Genomic DNA, 16,176 nt, shown 5'->3' with positions numbered 1-16,176 from the left:
CCAAAGGAAGAAAGGGGCAAAGAAAAAGGCTCCCTACTGGGAAAATAGCAGTTACCTACCTTTTGTAACTGTCCTTGGAGCTGAATGCTCATGTCTGCATGTGCCGCGTGCACAGCTGGCAGAAGGCTTTTCCCCCAGACCCATAGTTCTCTAACATTTTGGCCTGGGGCCCACCCTGCTCAACACAAAACTTTCCACAGACCACCAGCCAACACCCATGCTGACAAAATGGATGCAGGATTGGGCTGAGGGTGTGGGAGCAGGCTGATGTGAGCATGAAGGGGAAGGGGGGGGTGCTTACTTGGCTCTATGCCCTCAAGCTGTTCCCAGGCACTGCCAAGATTCCAACCAATGGGAGCAGCAGGGAAAGCCAATGCACAGTGTCAATTCCTGCCACAAGCCAGATCCAGCCCACGAGGCTCAGACCCCCAGCAGGAGGCTGGCACTGGCACCCCAACCCCATGAGGGGAGGGGTGCAGGGCTGGAGCCCCAGTGCAGGACTGGAGCTCGTGGCCCACCTGCAAGACAGTCATGGACCACACTTTGAGAACCACTGTCTTAGTGGCACTGGTTGGGTCGGCTTCGAAGCCCCCGGAGTGGCACCATCACGACCCTGTCTATAGGCTCCTGCCAAGCCACCGCCCCTTCGGGTCCTTCTTGCTGGATACTGTGACAGAGACAAGACAGGTGGGGGTTGGAATGGCCTTGAACACATCCTGAAAAACAACTGTTATGGAAAGCAGGTCACAGTTTTTTCCTCTTTGAATGAGCACTCGTGTCAATTCCATGCATGGGGCTTCCAAGTGGCCCCCCCCCCAGAGTTATAGACTGAAGCACTGCTATGTCAACCCAGCGTTGTCTCCAGCTTGCTGTATGATGGGGTAGCGTGACATCAAGGTGCCAACAGACGACCACATTGGCACCCTGCGGTTGTCCTGGATGGGCACCAGCACCGGGAATGCCGCAGAGAAAGCCCGTGCCCTCGTGAAGTGCGCTGTTACCCCTAAGGCTGGAAGCTTTGCCAAGCTGTAGCGTGTTCTGATACAGCCTGCGATCCTAGAAGGGATCTGCTGGAATGAGACGGGCAGTCCGCGCGCCCTTTCTGAGATGGCAATGAAGAGTTGCATTGATTTCCTAAACGGCTTTGTCCACTCCATGTAAATAGCCAGGGCTAATCTCACATCCAAGGAATGGGACATGAAGATGTCCTGATGCACACGAAATTGTGAAAGGTGGGTGCAGCCACAATTATCCCTTGTCCTTATATAACATTGTACAAGCCATCCCCGCTGTATGTCCATGATGCGTTCCAAAAAACGTGGACGTACAACGAAACAACGTCAAGCGGGGAATGTCTCTGATTTGCATTCAAATAGCTGACTTTCATCTGAGCAAATTTTTTTTGAGCGACAAGATTGGGAAATGGGAGGACTTGATGAAACAGTTCCTAAATTCATTAGTGTCGTCAGTGTGGAACTGGCAGACTGGGGCAATGTATAGCAGGGCTGGCCTGTACAAGGAGGCTCAGATGTTAAACGCTGAGCTTAGACATTCATCTGACTGACGTTATAGCCATGAAGAACTCCACTTTCCCAGAGGGGCAAAGCAGCAAACAAGTAGCTAGAGGTTGGGGAGGCATGAGCCTGGAGAGGACCAGATTATGGTTCCATGGGGGGATTGGTTGCTGCACCTGGGAGTACCGACTGTCTAGCCTCTTAAGGAAATGTCCAGCCATGGACCTAGCAGATCCTGACAGACCCCACTGCACCTGGGCAACAAGCAGCCGCAGCCGCCAGGCGCACCATGCTGACAAGATGCCGTCCCCTGCTGCTTTCCGTACAGCACACAGTACGGCAGAAAGGGGAGTGAAGACTGCAGCAGAAGGTGCTCTCCTGCCAGGTAAGTGATGCCGGTGAAGGATTCTCGACTGCAAGGAGAACTTCCTGAACTAAACTAACAGGTTTAGCCATGGAGTCTGCACAGTGAGATGGAGGGGCTACAGGATGGGATGCTGGAGGCAACTGTGGCCCTGCGTGAGGAGGCAAGGCCATGGGCCTGTCCCCCAGGAGATCTAGTGGAGGGGCCATGGCAGTGCTATGACAATCAGTGAGGAAGGCCTTGTGGATGAGAGGGAAAGGCGGGAACACATACAGCAGGCGCCCCAGTCATGAGAGGAGAAAGGTGTCCGTAGTTCAGGAAGGAGCAGAACTGTGGCACGTCTGGTGCTCCATGTCATCAACGGGTTTACCCGAGGATAGCTCCACCTCTGGGAGACAAGGCAGACCACGTCCATAGGACCACAGGAGACCATTCGTGGCCGTGATAGGACCTACTCAGGTGACTGGGCACGTTGTTTTGTGAGCCCGACACCTCCAACTACATCAAATGGGCAATGCATGCCCCTGAGCCTGAGGGCTTCCGGGCACAGGAACGAGGAGCAAGCAGCTACACAGAACATTGCTGTGATGGTGTCTGTCAACACCAATACACATCTGCCCTGAAGATGGGCCTGAAGTGTCTGGCAAGCTAGATGCATCGCAGGCAGATCCCTGATGTTGCCATGGAGCAATAGCTCCGTCTGGAACCACAGACCATTTGTCCTGAGGGCACCCAGATGTGTCTGTGACTAGCAGCTGGGGTTTGGAGAAGGGCGCTCCCGTGCAGACTGGATTGAACCACAACCAGAGGGACTCAAGAGCCCGCAGATTGGGCATGACCAGTCTGTTTAGGTGGTCCTGGTTCAGCCTGCACACTGGGGCCAGCCACAGCTTCACCAGGCAAGTGCAGGCTGCCATATGTCCCAGAAGCGTTAGGTTACTTCTGGGCGTCACGTTGGGGAACTGATGCAGGCCTGCTCGGCAGTGCAGGCCTTATGGCCAGAAAAAGAGTCAGGCAGGGACCAAGGCAGCCCCGATGAATTCTAGTGGGAGTGAAGGTCGACTTCACCACTGAGGACAGGAACGCTGCACGCATCAGTGCACTTGTCCATCCACTGGGCTCTAGACCAGCCCTAGAGCTAGTCGCTTAGGTAAGGGAAGACTCGCCCCTGATGCTTTCGAAGAGCAGCCACCACAACTGCCGTGCACTCAACGACCACCTGAGGGGCCACCAAAAGGCTGAAAGGGAGGGCTGTGAACTGCTAGTGCATGCGGCTCAGGACAAGCGGCACAAGCCATCTGTGGGACGGGATTACAGAGGTGTGGATTTGGGCACAGGCCCTAGCTACCCCAGCATCCTTTGAGGCAAGGGCAGTGTTCCCAAGGGAGGGGTGGACTCTCCAGCCCTGGCTGGGTTGGGTGGGTCCTGCTTTGGGCAGGGGGCTGGACTCGATGGCTCCTGCGGTCTCTGCCCATGCCCCAGATCCTGAGAGGCGAGACCATGCGGAACTTCCATTTCTTCGTGAATCTGTTGAGGTTTTGTGCATCTGCAATGGGCCAGAGGGACCTCTTCTACCCTCCTTCCCAAGCTGCAGAAGCATGTGCACGCCCTGCACTAGGCATTGCTCATGAAAAGGGTCCCCGAAGAGGGACCGTGGGGGTAGGTGGGAGGGAGAGGACTGGGAAGAATCTCAGAACCCAGCAGTCCGAGGTGAGTTGTGCCCAAGCCCAGCAGCAATGAGACAGGGCGGGGCTGGGGCTGGGCAATGAACTGGGCTCTGTCCTCGGAGACGGCTCAGCTGAGCCCTGGCCCTGACCAGAGGAGGACTAAGATCACAGAATCCCGGGGCGGGCAGAGACCGCAGGAGCCATCGAGTCCAGCCCCCTGCCCAAAGCAGGACCCACCCAACTCAACCAACCCAGCCAGGGCTGGAGAGGCCACCCCTCCCTCGGGAACCCAGCCCAGGGCTTTACCCCCCTCAGAGTGAAATAGTTTTTCTTAATAGCCAACCTAGACCTCCCCCACTGCTCCTTGTTCTGCCATCTGCCCCCACTGAAAACAGCCTTTCCCCTTCCTCTTCGGAACCTCCCTTCAGGGAGATGGAAGCTGCTCTCAAATCCCCCCTCATTCTGCTCTTCTGCAGACTCAACAAACTCAACTCCCTCGGCCTCTCCTCATAGGTCATGTGCTCCAGCCCCTGAATCATTTTGATTGCCCTCTGATGGACCATCTCCAATACGGCCACATCCTTTCTGTAGAAGGGGGAACAGAACTGGATGCAATACTCCAGGGCTACGTCTAGACTGGCATGATTTTCCAGAAATGCTTTTAACGGAAAAGTTTTCCGTTAAAAGCATTTTCAGAAAAGAGCATCTAGATTGGCATGGACGCTTTTCCGCAAAAGCATTTTTTGCGGAAAAGCATCTGTGGCCAATCTAGATGCGCTTTTGCAGAAAAAAGCCCCGATCGCCATTTTCGCCATCGAGGCTTTTTTGAGGAAAACAAATCTCAGCTGTCTACGCTGGCCCTTTCGCGCAAAAGTTTTACGCAAAAGGGACTTTTGCCCGAACGGGAGCAGCATAGTATTTCCGCAAAAAGCACTGATTTCTTACAGTAGGAAGTCAGTGCTTTTGCGGAAATTCAAGCGGCCGGTGTAGACAGCTGGCAAGTTTTTCCAGAAAAGCGGCTGATTTTCCGGAAAAACTGGACAGTCTAGACACAGCCCAGATGTGGCCTAACCAGTGCTGAATAAAGGGGAATAATCACTTCTCTAGAGCTGCTAGAAATGCTCTTCCTAATGCAACAAGAGAGAGGAACTTCCTGTTACTCCTACCCCACTTCCTGCTGCAATCCTGTCTATGAGAAGCAGAGCAGAAGTGTGCGGCAACCTGAGGTTTAACTGGCTTCCTTTATGGGGCTGGTGTGTTCAGCACCGAAGACTTGAGGGTCGTCACTGAATCCAAAGAGGCCAGAGCATTCGAAAGGCAGGTTCTGGATCTCATGCAGGAGCCCTGAGACCTGAAGCCAAGAGCTGCACCCAAAAGACTCCTGGCGACCATCTTTTCCTCCTCCATGACTGCCCCGAACTCAGTGGGAGCCGGCTGGGAGCAATTCTTGGACCTTGGCCGGAGAGCTCCAGGAGTTACAGGCATTGCAACTCAGGGCGGCCTGTTCATTTGCTATGCAAAGCAGAAGCTCCCTGGTGATGAAGATTTTTTAACTGAAGAGGTCCTTCTTAGCATCCTTGGATTTGGGCAAAGGCCCCTGTTGTCCCTTGTTGTTAACCCTCTACCACCACGGTCCCAGGCTGCACCACAGGGCCTCGGTGGTATTTTATATCACTTTAATGAGGGACAGAGCCAGCCTTGAGGGCCCGTCAAGAGCCAGAATATCCCCCATTGGTTCTGTGTCCTCAGAGACCTCCTCTGCCAGCAAGGTTAGGTTCTGTGTCACTCCCCTGATGGGCCCTGGTGTCCAGAGCAGGCAGGGAGCTATAGGTCCCTCCCTTCACCTCAACCAGGAAGGAAGAAGACAATGCCCTGGGTGGCACTGGGTCTTCCTGAGCCTCCACCTGCGTGGCGGTCCCTGGAGCAATGCAGGTGGCAGCTGCAGTGCTTGGTGCCGTGGCCACTGAAGTACTGGCGCTGGGTCGGTAGCCAGCCTGAACTGCTCATTGCCCTATGCTTCCGCATCCCCACCATGGGGAGGTCCCTGGGTGACAGAGGAGTCTGACGCAGGCATCCAAGCCTCCTACACCACTGACAGGCACCAGCCCCCGCCACATTACAAGCACCGTCTGCCCTTTGTTCTGCCTCAGGCAGTGCCAAGAGCAGCGCTGGCTCTCCCAGAATGTGCAGGAGTCTACCTCAGACTCTGAGAAGTTCCAGCCTTACCAGAGCGGTGCTGGGGAATGGTGCCATATCATAGCAGGCTTGCCCCAAGGACAGACAAGCACTAGTGCTGCCATGGGCCAGCCCCAAGCCCCTGTGGTGAATGCCTGCCAGTGGCCAAGGGGCTCTGAGCGAAAACCTTTTGCGTCATCGAAGTGGAAGTAACACTCTTCACCCACCTGCAGCCTGGGGCCCTGGCAGTAAGACAGCTAACCACCAGGAGCGGCAGGGGCAGCCAGGCCCCTCGTTCGAATCCTGTGCCATCATAGGGAGCAGATCCCTTGCCACCTCAGACTGACTCTTCCCTATGTCTGGCATGGAGGGAAGATCAAGCTCCTCTCACACCAGGACCAGACTCAGCAGGCCGGACAGGCTGGAGTCATCAGTGCTGGCAAAAGCAGGCCAAGGTTGGGTGTCCCCAAGCGGGACTGGTACCCGCACACGCTGCTGCCTTAGTAGGGGAGCGTTTCCTGTCTGCCCTCGTCTTGTGTGGCACTGCAGACTAAGGACAGTGCCTCACGCTGGAAATGGCAGAGCCAGGGCTGGTCTGACGAGTCCTTTCTCAGAGCTACGCACCGAAGTGTCCGGTGCCAGGTCCGACAGACTGGGGGCGAAGGGCTGACTCCAAAGAAGGCGTTTCAGCCCCAAGTCCTTCTTCGTCCTGGGCCTAAAGCCCCTGCACATTTTACACCTGTCAGACTGGTGTTCTTCCCCAAGGCACTTGGAACAGGCAGCGTGTGACTCTCCCTGCGTGGCTTGAAGCCCTGAGACCGAGGCATGCCCTAGTCCTGGGGATGGAACCCCCCACATGAACTTAACTCACTACAACTCTGCCAGCTACTTACAGAAAGAGGAGAGCCCTAGGGAACCCTGTGCAAACACGAGAGAGGAGGTGCTCCAGCGACCGTCCCTAGCTGTAAGAAGGGACTGAAGAGGCCATAGGTCAGCAGGGACCTATATACAGTCACAGAGGTGCCATTCCAGGGGCTCCAATGGGCAGCGCTAGGGGAAAAGCCTCCGACCATTGTGCACGCAGCACTCACACCTACTTGGAACGGACATGAGCAAGCACCCGAAGAACGTGTTAACTCCCCCACAGTTCATCACTTCTCTTAGTCCCCAGCTGGAGAGACCAGCCCAGTCCAGCACAGCCAGCTCCCCGCATTTTAAACACCCCACTGATGAGCTATCCCAGCTGTACCTGCAATTGTGGAAGTTAGGGGTGGTGACCTTCTACCAGCACATGGGCACCGCCAGCTCCCATTGGGCGGTGGTTTGGCTGCTCCCAGCTCAATGTCAGGCTCTCTCTCACCTTGGGCATGTCACTGCTGGCCAGCCTGACAGATGGGACTTAGGCACTTAGCTCCCCTGGCAAATGCTGCCCCCTCCCTCCCTCCCTCCCTCCCTCCCGGTGACCCAGCTCTCCTTACAAGCTCCTCTAGAACAGTGTCCTGCCTGTATAAACCAAACACACTTGCTTGGGCGGACACAGGGAGCCTGGTCGGAAAGGTGCTGCAAGCAGCCAGCCCTCCTGAAGGGGTAAGCTAGAGGGGTCTATGGCACTTTTAGCCCACTATCTGTATCCTCTCTAGAGCAAGACACGAGGGGCTGTGAATGAGGCCACGGCAGCTGCTGACATGGGAGCCCAGCTCAGGTCTGTGGGTCAGTGTCTCACCCTGCCTTGGGCGACACTGCCCAGTCACTGCGGAGCCACGTTCTGTCTGTCCTAGCCCCCCCCCCCCACCACAGCAAACGGCCTTCCCATGCATGCCCTCCCTGCGCAGGCACTAACCTCTCACACTTGCCGTCTGGCACTACCCGGAGGCGTTCCGGGGTGCCCCCTCTGGTCGGTGGACTGTGCTCTCTCATCGCTGAGACACATGCTCACAGGACATGGACACACACAGCCATGTGACACTGCACGTGCCGCCCGCAACACACACACGAGATTCAGACACTCCCACTGCAGCCTGGCCCCAGGACAGGCAGAACACCCACAATCAGAGACTTCCTACAAGTGGGCACAAGCCACCTCCTCCCAAGACTCCCTGGGAGATGAGCAACCCCCCCCTCCGGCTAAGCAATTCTACAGGAGCTCCCGGTTCCAGTGGGATGCAGTGTAGACAGACACAGGACTGGAGGTGGAAACGAGACGGGGATGACACTGGGGGTTAGCGCTGGGGAAGACGCTCACAGACACTAACAAACTGCCCTTGTCTGGTGAGAAACTTTTCCTCCCCTCGAGCCCAGCCCAGCTCTACTCCCCCCCCCCCCCCGTCTCCTCTCAGCACGGCTCCCTCCTCCCCCCATCGGGGAAGGGTGCTTAGGTGGACAAGAGCTGGGCACTGTCTGGTGCTGCAGACGGGATGGAGAGTGGGGGGAAGGGTCCTCCTGAGGTGTTGTGGGGTGGAAACAGAAGTGCAGCCACTACCTCAAGAGAGGGGTTTATGGGCTGGATGGCTAGGAAGGCAGTCCAGGCCAGGGTCAGATGAGCCCAGAGCCAGACAGCAAGGGGGCAAGAAGGCCGACAGGATGGGGACAGGCTCACAGCTGATGTTTATTCCTGACACATGATTCGCTTTCGGCCTCGTGCTGGTGCAGGTCACCCCAGGAAGCCGTGTTCTGCCTCTGCTAGTGGCCAGCAGAAGCTGTCTCACCAGAGTCAGTGCAGGGAGGAGCACCAGTCAAAACTGCACCTTGCCTCACCCCACCTGTGTCCTACAGGGAGCCAGGCTCTGGGGCGACGCTACACCCAGACAAATCTGCCTTCTGAGGCTGGGTGCTGCAGCCAGTGAAGACATGGGCACGCCGAGGTTCTCTTCTCAGCCACTGGCCACCTCCTGAGTGAACGGCTCCAGCCTGAGACCCCCAGACGCTGCGGGGCATGGAGCAGCTGCCAGAAACAGCCAGCCAGAGCGACAGGCCTAAGGAAAGGCCTGGAAAAGAGAAAAGGTCCCAAGAGGAGGGTGAAGACAGCAGAGGCAGCATCCCTGTGCTGCCCACAAGAGAGACAGTATCTGCGGAAAGCCCTGCCCGGTCTCCAGTGCCAGGGTCAATCCCCCCAGCAATGCCAGGACACAGCGGGCCGCTGTGGAGGGAGAGGCTGGGCCCTCAGTGCGGTGCGGGGGATAGAACCAACCAGACAACGGAGTTAACTGAACCTGGGGGGGAAGGAGGGGGAAGTGTTCTAGTCTCTACGGGAAAGGGTGATGCACAGAGGGGGAGGGGTGCGTGTGCAGATGGGGGGTGGAGGGGAGGAGAGGAAAGGACCCACCTGGTCTGCTACCAAACGGCGAGAGTGCCCCCGATCCCTCCACGTGACAAAAGCAGAGTCAGAGAGAGTTACCTGATGAAAAGCTAGGATGAAGAGGAGAGAAACAGACGGGTCAGGGCCCCGGCACTGGTGCCCCCCGATGGGAGCACGGATTACCCCAGCACTGGCTCCATCATCTCCCCCCAAAAAGGGAAGGGGTACATAGACCCAGAAGGGAAGAGGTAACAGGAAGTGCTGAGGGCAGCAGGGGGAAGGGGCCTGGGAAAATCATGACTGAAACCCCACCCTAACCCCTTGCTGCACCCACAGAAGTGGGAACAACGTGACCTGGCTCTGGGGCACACAGGGACAGCCAAGGGAAGGGGACAGACATTCCTGCCACAGGGGAATGAATGTCTGTTAGAGCTACACTGCTCCCCAAATCCCTCACATGCCCCCAGGCTCTGCGCACTGACCCCTAGACACCCAAGCCCCCAGATCCAGACCCAAACCCTAAACGCTGCCACCATCGGAGGGTGCCATCAGGGGAAAGCCTGGGGCACAGAAGGGACGGTGCTTGATTTAAAAACCACTAGGGAAGCACCACATCTCCTGCACATCATCCACACATCCCTGGAGCATGCATCTCTACTCCCTCCTTGCTGAACCCAGGTCCCTGTGATGTTTAGAACGGGACTGCTCCCTCTCCGACACGTCAGTTCATCTGGACACATGGCACCGGGAGCACCGAAGGCCCAAGCCCCGTGAACTCAGGGGACACCCCTCCAAGCACAGCGCAGGGATGAACCCTACAGCAAACCGAGCCACCTCCCGACCCTCCCCTGCAGCGACTGCGGACTCACCAGGCCAGCCAAACCACAACTGCCCAGCAGTCCTCATGCTGCTTGGCCCTGCCCACGCCTCACTAGCCCACGGGCCCCTCAGGCCCCTGTCCCTGCCCACGCCTCACTAGCCCACGGGCCCCTCGGGTCCCCGTCCCTGCCCACGCCTCACTAGCCCACGGGCCCCTCGGGTCCCCGTCCCTGCCCACGCCTCACTAGCCCACGGGCCCCTCAGGCCCCTGTCCCTGCCCACGCCTCACTAGCCCACGGGCCCCTCAGGCCCCTGTCCCTGCTCATGCCTCACTAGCCCCACGGGCCCCTCAGGCCCCTGTCCCTGCTCACGCCTCACTAGCCCACGGGCCCCTCGGGCCCCTGTCCCTGCCCACGCCTCACTAGCCCCACGGGCCCCTGGGGTCCCCGTCCCTGCCCACGCCTCACTAGCCCACGGGCCCCTCAGGCCCCTGTCCCTGCCCACGCCTCACTAGCCCACGGGCCCCTCAGGCCCCTGTCCCTGCCCACGCCTCACTAGCCCCACGGGCTCCTCAGGCCCCTGTCCCTGCCCACTTCTCACTAGCCCACGGGCCCCTCGGGCCCCTGTCCCTGCCCACGCCTCACTAGCCCCACGGGCCCCTCAGGCCCCTGTCCCTGCCCACGCCTCACTAGCCCACGGGCCCCTCAGGCCCCTGTCCCTGCCCACGCCTCACTAGCCCACGGGCCCCTCAGGCCCCTGTCCCTGCCCGCGCCTCACTAGCCCACGGGCCCCTCAGGCCCCTGTCCCTGCCCACGCCTCACTAGCCCATGGGCCCCTCGGGTCCCCGTCCCTGCCCACGCCTCACTAGCCCACGGGCCCCTCAGGCCCCTGTCCCTGCTCACGCCTCACTAGCCCCACGGGCTCCTCGGGTCCCCGTCCCTGCCCACGCCTCACTAGCCCATGGGCCCCTCAGGCCCCTGTCCCTGCCCACGCCTCACTAGCCCCAAGGGCCCCTCAGGCCCCTGTCCCTGCCCACGCCTCACTAGCCCCACGGGCTCCTCGAGTCCCCGTCCCTGCCCACGCCTCACTAGCCCCACGGGCTCCTCGAGTCCCCGTCCCTGCCCACGCCTCACTAGCCCCACGGGCTCCTCGAGTCCCTGTCCCTGCCCACGCCTCACTAGCCCCACGGGCTCCTCGAGTCCCCGTCCCTGCCCACGCCTCACTAGCCCACGGGCCCCTCAGGCCCCTGTCCCTGCCCACGCCTCACTAGCCCACGGGCCCCTCAGGCCCCTGTCCCTGCTCACGCCTCACTAGCCCCACGGGCCCCTCGAGTCCCCGTCCCTGCCCACGCCTCACTAGCCCACGGGCCCCTCAGGCCCCTGTCCCTGCCCACGCCTCACTAGCCCCACGGGCCCCCGTCCCTGCCCACGCCTCACTAGCCCACGGGCCCCTCTGGCCCCTGTCCCTGCCCACGCCTCACTAGCCCCACGGGCTCCTCAGGCCCCTGTCCCTGCCCATGCCTCACTAGCCCCACGGGCCCCTCGGGTCTCCGTCCCTGCCCACGCCTCACTAGCCCACGGGCCCCTCAGGCCCCTGTCCCTGCTCACGCCTCACTAGCCCCACGGGCCCCTCGGGTCCCCGTCCCTGCCCACGCCTCACTAGCCCACGGGCCCCTCAGGCCCCTGTCCCTGCTCACGCCTCACTAGCCCACGGGCCCCTCAGGCCCCTGTCCCTGCTCACGCCTCACTAGCCCCACGGGCTCCTCAGGCCCCTGTCCCTGCCCACTTCTCACTAGCCCACGGGCCCCTCGGGCCCCTGTCCCTGCCCACGCCTCACTAGCCCCACGGGCCCCTCGGGTCCCCGTCCCTGCCCACGCCTCACTAGCCCACGGGCCCCTCAGGCCCCTGTCCCTGCTCACGCCTCACTAGCCCCACGGGCTCCTCAGGCCCCTGTCCCTGCCCACTTCTCACTAGCCCACGGGCCCCTCGGGCCCCTGTCCCTGCCCACGCCTCACTAGCCCACGGGCTCCTCAGGCCCCTGTCCCTGCCCACTTCTCACTAGCCCATGGGCCCCTCGGACCCCTGTCCCTGCCCACGCCTCACTAGCCCCACGGGCCCCTCAGGCCCCTGTCCCTGCCCACGCCTCACTAGCCCACGGGCCCCTCGGGCCCCTGTCCCTGCCCACGCCTCACTAGCCCACGGGCCCCTCAGGCCCCTGTCCCTGCCCATGCCTCACTAGCCCACGGGCCCCTCAGGCCCCTGTCCCTGCCCACGCCTCACTAGCCCACGGGCCCCTTGGGTCCCCGTCCCTGCCCACGCCTCACTAGCCCACGGGCCCCTCAGGCCCCTGTCCCTGCCCACGCCTCACTAGCCCACGGGCCCCTCAGGCCCCTGTCCCTGCCCACGCCTCACTAGCCCACGGGCCCCTCGGGTCCCCATCCCTGCCCGCGCCTCACTAGCCCACGGGCCCCTCAGGCCCCTGTCCCTGCCCACGCCTCACTAGCCCCACGGGCTCCTCAGGCCCCTGTCCCTGCCCACGCCTCACTAGCCCACGGGCCCCTCAGGCCCCTGTCCCTGCTCACGCCTCACTAGCCCCACGGGCCCCTCAGGCCCCTGTCCCTGCCCACGCCTCACTAGCCCACGGGCCCCTCAGGCCCCTGTCCCTGCCCGCGCCTCACTAGCCCCACGGGCTCCTCGGGTCCCCGTCCCTGCCCACGCCTCACTAGCCCACGGGCCCCTCAGGCCCCTGTCCCTGCCCACGCCTCACTAGCCCCAAGGGCCCCTCAGGCCCCTGTCCCTGCCCACGCCTCACTAGCCCCACGGGCTCCTCGAGTCCCCATCCCTGCCCACGCCTCACTAGCCCCACGGGCTCCTCGAGTCCCCGTCCCTGCCCACGCCTCACTAGCCCCACGGGCTCCTCGAGTCCCCGTCCCTGCCCACGCCTCACTAGCCCCACGGGCTCCTCGAGTCCCCGTCCCTGCCCACGCCTCACTAGCCCCACGGGCCCCTCAGGCCCCTGTCCCTGCCCACGCCCTCACTAGCCCCACGGGCCCCTCGGGTCCCCGTCCCTGCCCACGCCTCACTAGCCCCACGGGCCCCCGTCCCTGCCAGCGCCTCACTAGCCCCACGGGCTCCTCAGGCCCCTGTCCCTGCCCACGCCTCACTAGCCCACGGGCCCCTCAGGCCCCTGTCCACGCCTCACTAGCCCCACGGGCTCCTCAGGCCCCTGTCCCTGCCCACGCCTCACTAGCCCACGGGCCCCTCAGGCCCCTGTCCCTGCCCACGCCTCACTAGCGCACGGGCCCCTCAGGCCCCTGTCCCTGCCCACGCCTCACTAGCCCCACAGGCCCCTCGGGCCCCTGTCCCTGCCCACTTCTCACTAGCCCACGGGCCCCTCAGGCCCCTGTCCCTGCCCACGCCTCACTAGCCCCACGGGCCCCTCAGGCCCCTGTCCCTGCCCGCGCCTCACTAGCCCCACGGGCTCCTCAGGCCCCTGTCCCTGCCCACGCCTCACTAGCCCACGGGCCCCTCAGGCCCCTGTCCCTGCCCACGCCTCACTAGCCCACGGGCCCCTCAGGCCCCTGTCCCTGCCCACGCCTCACTAGCCCACGGGCCCCTCGGGTCCCCGTCCCTGCCCACGCCTCACTAGCCCCACGGGCTCCTCAGGCCCCTGTCTCTGCCCACGCCTCACTAGCCCCACGGGCTCCTCGGGCCTCCGTCCCTGCCCACGCCTCACTAGCCCACAGGCCCCTCAGGCCCCTGTCCCTGCCCACGCCTCACTAGCCCACGGGCCCCTCAGGCCCCTGTCCCTGCCCACGCCTCACTAGCCCACGGGCCCCTCGGGTCCCCGTCCCTGCCCACGCCTCACTAGCCCACGGGCCCCTCAGGCCCCTGTCCCTGCCCACGCCTCACTAGCCCCACGGGCTCCTCAGGCCCCTGTCCCTGCCCACGCCTCACTAGCCCCACGGGCCCCTCAGGCCCCTGTCCCTGCCCATGCCTCACTAGCCCCACGGGCCCCTCAGGCCCCTGTCCCTGCCCACGCCTCACTAGCCCCACGGGTCCCTCAGGCCCCTGTCCCTGCCCGTGCCTCACTAGCCCCACGGGCTCCTCGAGTCCCCGTCCCTGCCCACGCCTCACTAGCCCCACGGGCTCCTCGAGTCCCCGTCCCTGCCCACGCCTCACTAGCCCCACGGGCTCCTCAGGCCCCTGTCCCTGCCCACGCCTCACTAGCCCCACGGGTCCCTCAGGCCCCTGTCCCTGCCCGCGCCTCACTAGCCCCACGGGCTCCTCGAGTCCCCGTCCCTGCCCACGCCTCACTAGCCCCACGGGCTCCTCGAGTCCCCGTCCCTGCCCACGCCTCACTAGCCCACGGGCCCCTCAGGCCCCTGTCCCTGCCCACGCCTCACTAGCCCCACGGGCCCCTCAGGCCCCTGTCCCTGCCCACGCCTCACTAGCCCCACGGGCTCCTCGAGTCCCCGTCCCTGCCCACGCCTCACTAGCCCCACGGCCTCCTCGAGTCCCCGTCCCTTCCCACGCCTCACTAGCCCCACGGGCTCCTCGAGTCCCCGTCCCTGCCCACGCCTCACTAGCCCACGGGCCCCTCAGGCCCCTGTCCCTGCCCACGCCTCACTAGCCCCACGGGCCCCTCAGGCCCCTGTCCCTGCCCACGCCTCACTAGCCCCACGGGCCCCCGTCCCTGCCAGCGCCTCACTAGCCCCACGGGCTCCTCGGGTCCCCGTCCCTGCCCATGCCTCACTAGCCCAGGGCCAGCTCCACGGGCTCCTTGGGCCCCCATCCCTGCATACAGCCAGGACTTCACACATAGCCCTTGACTTTGGAGCCTTCTCTTCCCAGGCCTACGTACCTTGTGGCACAGGTGGCAAGTGCCAGCTAACACTCAGGGTTTTGGTACAAGCAGGTGATGGAGCAGCCGTGAGGTATGTGTGTGTCAGGGTAACTGTGGGAGGGGACTTCGGGGGGCCCTGTGATACAGCTTAGAGGCTGGGGGAGCCATAAGAGTGAGCTGTGGGGGAGTGTCTGGAGGGTTACTGGGGAAAAGACAAGTGACCTGTTTGCCCATGTCCATGCAGGGTAGGTGTGCGCGCTCAGCACCAGAAGGTTTTGCCTCAGCGGTACCTGTAGGGGACCATGTCCCAACGCCCCCTGGAGTGACCGAGCTACATAGGGAACTCCCTGGTCCATCTCTCCCCAGTTCCTTCTTGCCAAAAGCCACAACAGGGGAGGGAATGGTGTTAAATGGACGTGAGCAACGTCTCAAAGAACAGCAGTTACAGAAACACGTCCCTGCCCTTTCTTCGTCCAGCGCTTGCTCATGCACATTCAATGTAGGTGACCCCAAGCAGTATCTGCGGAGGCGGGTAGGAGTTTCCTTCAGCTTTCTTTCTGGTCTCCTGTTCATGCACATGCCCTGCCGAATGCCATGTCTCCTCTGGCCTGCTGCGTAGCACAGTGGTGGAACATGAGCATATGGACTGAGGTCCACGTTGCAGCCGTACAGATGTTGGCGATTGGGATATTCACCAGGATGGTGGGTGAAGTGGCTTGCGCGCTGGTGAAGTGCGCCTTGTGCACGGCAAAGGTTAGACATCATAGCACATGGTGATGCATAGGGTGATCCATCTGGAGAGCCACTGGGAAGAAACCAGAAGATTTTTCATGCATTCTGTGAAGGCTGCAAAGAGCTGAGAGGATGTATGGAAGGGTCTCATGCACTCCAGGTAAAAGGCGAGCGCCTGCCTAACGTCCAAGGCATGGAGGCGTCTCATGTGGTTTAGGATAGCGGATGGGTCAGAAGATGGCCTGGACCAAATGGAAGGCTGAAAACACCTTAGGGAAGAAAGCAGCTTACCTGAACCTCACCCTTAAAAATTGCGTAAGGCAGTTCCAAGGTGAGTGTCCGAAGCCTGGATACCCTCCTGATCCATGCCATGGCTACCAAGGCCACCTTCGCAGACAAATGACAGAGAACACAAGGCCAGTGGCTCAAATAAAGGACCTGTCAGCCGAGACAGAACCAGATTTGAGTCCCACTGGGGAAGAGGAGGAAAGTTTGTGGAAAAAGCCTCTCTAGGCCTTTCAGGAATCTAGCCGTGAGGTCATGGAGAGTACAGCTCGGCTCTGAAATGGAGGGTAAAAGGCCGCAATGGAAACTGTGGTTACGTGGTCTCTGATCGAAGAAAAAGCCAGACCTGAGTGCTTCCAGGTAGTCCAATATTGTCTGCAGGGGGGCGTTAACTCCCTTCTGCTCCACACAAACCAAGAACTGGGTCCATTTTGCCATGTAAACAGAAGACGTAGAGCAGAGGTTCTCTGTGGCAGCTCT

General features: G+C 61.6%; 1 protein-coding gene across 8 annotated transcripts in view; it reads right to left on the bottom strand.

Annotated features, from left to right (window-relative positions):
* Positions 1-16,176, bottom strand: part of SYNGAP1 (synaptic Ras GTPase activating protein 1) — a 114,219-nt gene that overhangs the window by 2,350 nt on the left and 95,693 nt on the right. For 6 of the 8 annotated variants that reach the window (XR_012898971.1, XM_075915656.1, XM_075915655.1 and 3 more), the window contains one exon: positions 9,043-9,125. The exons of the other annotated variants lie outside the window; for them this stretch is intronic. Coding sequence is in view for 5 of the 6 variants with exons in the window: in XM_075915656.1 (XP_075771771.1) it covers positions 9,043-9,125 (83 nt within the window). In the remaining variant the exon portion in view is untranslated. The remainder of the gene's footprint in view (positions 1-9,042; positions 9,126-16,176) is intronic. 8 annotated transcript variants of the gene reach the window in all.

The sequence above is a fragment of the Pelodiscus sinensis genome, unplaced genomic scaffold, assembly GCF_049634645.1.
Source record: "Pelodiscus sinensis isolate JC-2024 unplaced genomic scaffold, ASM4963464v1 ctg134, whole genome shotgun sequence".
Classification (NCBI taxonomy): Eukaryota; Metazoa; Chordata; order Testudines; family Trionychidae; genus Pelodiscus; species Pelodiscus sinensis.
This window is presented reverse-complemented; position numbering and strand designations above follow the sequence as displayed.